The sequence below is a fragment of the Helianthus annuus genome, chromosome 9 (genome assembly GCF_002127325.2).
Source record: "Helianthus annuus cultivar XRQ/B chromosome 9, HanXRQr2.0-SUNRISE, whole genome shotgun sequence".
NCBI classification, from domain to species: domain Eukaryota; kingdom Viridiplantae; phylum Streptophyta; class Magnoliopsida; order Asterales; family Asteraceae; genus Helianthus; species Helianthus annuus.
The window spans coordinates 97,100,071-97,104,006 of NC_035441.2; the positions used below are offsets into that span (position 1 = coordinate 97,100,071).

At 39.0% G+C, this 3,936-nt stretch overlaps 1 protein-coding gene across 1 annotated transcript; it reads left to right on the top strand.

Moving 5' to 3' along the window:
* The first annotated feature begins 1,768 nt into the window (after positions 1 to 1,768).
* Positions 1,769 to 2,892, top strand: LOC110875753. Its single transcript, XM_022123956.1, has 2 exons — positions 1,769 to 2,678; positions 2,753 to 2,892. The coding sequence occupies exons 1-2, from the start codon at positions 1,769 to 1,771 to the stop codon at positions 2,890 to 2,892; spliced, it is 1,050 nt and encodes a 349-aa protein (XP_021979648.1).
* Positions 2,893 to 3,936: the final 1,044 nt, after the last annotated feature.

Here is a 3,936-nt window from a genome sequence, read left to right on the forward strand (position 1 = left end):
TGAACAAGAAGTCCAATTCAGGTCCCAGCCCAGTAAACCCCAAGCCCAATCTTATTCACCACCCAATAATCCACAAGCCCAATCCAGTTCCCAACCCATTAAACGAAGAGGCCGGCCCAAAAAACTTGTAATCCAGTCCAAAAAGAAAGTAATCCATGTCAGTAGAGTGAGTAGGGCATCTGACAAAAGTGGTAACCCTCCTGTACTTGAAGTCCCTAGATCTAGATCCACTGCCTCAGGAAAGGAGGCTGTTGCTGATAAACCAGTTGGTTTGAACAATCAGCCTAGTGTAGAAGAGGCTACATGGGCATTTGATTTGGATGAGGAGTCTATTGTTCAAGAGGGTGTATCGAAAGAAGCCTCAGGAAAGAAGCCTATTGGAGAAGAGGTGTTAGTAGAAGAGTGTGCAGATGAAGATGACAATGAAGACAGTGACTATAAAGCTGACTTAACTGGGACAGAAGAGTCAAGTTCAGATGAAGATGATGGTTTTCTTGAGGATGGTAATGAAGATGAGGTTCATGATGAAATAGCTTTCTCAGATTCAGACAGAGAAGATGTTGAATGGAGACAGTCACAAGATGCCATTAAACGAGCTAATAAGGATGAACTTGAAGCTAAAAAGAAGTTAGTTGAACAGTGTACTAAACCTTATGATAAAGAAGGTAAGTTGAGTGAGTCTAATGATGCAGGGATTGCACATGTAGAGGGATACAGTAGTTACGAAGAATCTGATGGTGATGTTGCTACTCCTGGTGAGAGTGAGGATGATGATATAAGAGGTAAGAAGTACAAAGGAACTGCTCCAAGTGTAAATGAACAGACCAACTGGAAAAAGTTTACATGGAAAGTTGGAATACGGTTTGCATCAAGGGATCATTTTAAGGAGGCAGTGAGAAAATATGCTGTGACTAACGGCAGGAATCTGATCATTGCAAAGAGTGATAAAAAGGAAGAAGGTCGTTTAGCTGTGAAGTGTGTACCAGGGTGTCTCTTCTATCTATATTGTTCACTAAACAAAGCCAAAGAGTGTTACATGATTAAAAGTGTGAAGAACAAACACAACTTCCAGAGAAACATGATCAAGAATAGACAGCTAACTGCCAAGTTCTTAGGGGATGAGTTCCTTCCTTTGTTTAAGGCCAAGCCAAATTGGTCTGCTAAGGAGATTCAAGCAGCAGTTAAACAGAAGTTTAAGGTGATTATAACTAAGTGGTTAGCTTACAAGGCTAAATCAAGTGCACACAAGAAGCTTCATGGTTCAATGAGAGATCATTACAGTAAAATTGGTTCTTACCTGGAAGTTCTAAAGAAAGCAAATCCATCATCAACCTTTAGGTTAGAAACTGCTCCACCAGGTTTCATTAACCTAGATCCAGAGGCCAGTTGTGAAACATTCTTTAGATTGTTTGTTTATTTTGATGGAGTCAAAAAAGGTTTCTTAGCAGGATGCAGGAAGGTATTGTGCTTAGATGGGTGTTTTCTTAAAACATTCCTTGGAGGGATGTTGTTAACAGCTGTGGGAAGGGATGGTAATGACCAAATGTTTCCTTTGGCATGGGCAGTAGTTGAAGGGGAAAATAATGAGAGTTGGGAATGGTTTATGGATGAGCTTAGGCAGTGTTTGGGAGTAACTGGTGATGGTGAATCATGGACATTTATATCTGACCAGCAAAAGGTAGATCTCCCTAACCAATAATTAGCTTATTCATCACTTATCTGTGACACTGTTGTATTGGTTTTGCAAGGTCTGTTGAATGCTGTTGCAATGGTATGGCCAAAGGCAGAGCATAGAAACTGTGCAAGACACATCTATGCTAACTGGCACAAGACATACAAAGATGAAGAGTTGAAGGAGCTATTTTGGAAATCAACTAGGGCCTATTGTGAAGCTGATTACTTGCAAGCCATTGAAGAGATGGGGGGCATAAACCCTGATGCAGTAGAGGCCTTACTGAAGCAAAACCCCAATTGGTTCAACAGGTGCTATTTGAACACTTACACAAAATGTGATGTTATAGTAAACAACATGGCTGAAACTTTTAATGGCTTTATCATCAATGCAAGGTCCAAACACATTATACACATCTTAGAGGACATAAGGATTCAGGTCATGAGTAGGCTGGTTACTAAAAGAACAGAAATGAGTGCCAGGGATGTTGTTATATGCCCTAAAATCCAAGAAAAGCTTGATTTTTCAAAACAGGCTGCATATAGATGTGAGGTGTATCCCTCATCATACCATGTGTTTCAAGTCAGGGATTTTGATGATGTTTCAGTTGATCTAGATAATAGAACATGCACATGTAGGAAATGGGATTTGAGGGGGTATCCATGTAAACATGTTTGTGCAGTAGCTGGGTTTTTACATAAAAATGCAGAAGAGTTTGTTGATGTGTGTTACCACAAAGACACATACATGAAGGCTTATGAATTCTCTATCCCTCCAATACCTAGTGAAAGGTATTGGCCCAAGATTCACCAACCTATGGATCCACCACCAATAAGATCTCAACCTGGGAGGCCTAAGAAGAATAGAAAGAGGGATCCTCATGAGGATCCAAAGAGACCAGGGAAACTTACCAAGCATGGGGTGATAATGACTTGTGGTAATTGTGGGGGTAGAGGTCACAACAAGAGAAAATGTACTGAAGTGGGAAATCAGCAATCTACTACAGGTGAATGACTTGTTTTAGTGACAGTTGTATGTGTATATTGTAGGATTTAACTCCTTTTGATTTTTATATTGTAGGGTCTGCTAAAAAGAGAAAAAGGGGACCCAAAAAGTCAAGCCAGAAGTCAACCCAACAATCTGCTCCAGTAGGTTCACAAGGAACAACTCAGCAATCTACTCCATTAGCTTCACAAGGAACAACTCAGCCATCTACATAGGAGGGAAGCAAAATTTCAAGCCTGAAGTCAACTAAAAAGTCAACTGTCAAGTCAACTGTCAACTGGAAAGGGAACATATAAGGCAGCAGTTAAAACTCTCTAGGATAACTTGTGGTCTTTATTTGACCTTTTTGTGGTCTTTATGACCTTTTTGTGTTATTGGCTGTTTGGACAAGTTTAAGTAATGTAATAACTCTCTAGGATAACTTGTGGTGATGTTAAAACTCTTTAGGATAACTTTTGTTGATGATAACTGTTGGTTATGTAATGGTATAAGTCTTGGTTATGGTCATTATGCATTATGCAGTTTTTGTCATTATACTATGCAGTTTTTGTCATTACACATTGCAGATTTGGTCATTACAGTTTGGACAAATGGACTTCTGACCATTCATTGGTCAAGATACACATATTTGGTCATTACAGGTTGCAGCCAACAGCAGTACATGTGCAGACCCATTTTGTGCACTACATTTTAAAGATATTCCACTTTTGGTCATTACAGATGTGCAGCTATATGTGCAGACCATTTAGAGGTATGTTTCTTGTTACATAGTTGACTTTTGACATTTGTTGGTCAAAATACAGTTTGGATATGTTGACTTATCTGGTAATATCAATACATGTGCAGATATATACAATCAAGAACTAGGATTTTGCATTAAATATCATCAAAAGTGTGCAATTACAACAAGAACACAGTTCATACTACCTAAACATATACAACACTATGCTAATGGCAATAAACAAGGTTAACACATATTGCTTGTTCCATTTCGACTCTGTTCCAGATATCTTTGCTTTCAACCACCTATTCTCTTCTACTAAGAGCTTGTTTTCATATTTCAGGTCTTCAGCACTGAACCTGCCCTGGGATGCATGTTGGTTGAAAATTTTGTAAACATCTTCTTTCCATAAGAAGAACTTGCAGTCTGATCTCTGCAAAAGCCAACAACACTGCAGTTAATCAATCATTTCAATTCAAGCAACATACTTGGAGTTAAGGTAGAACATACCAGCCAATGAGAGCATCCATAAAATTGT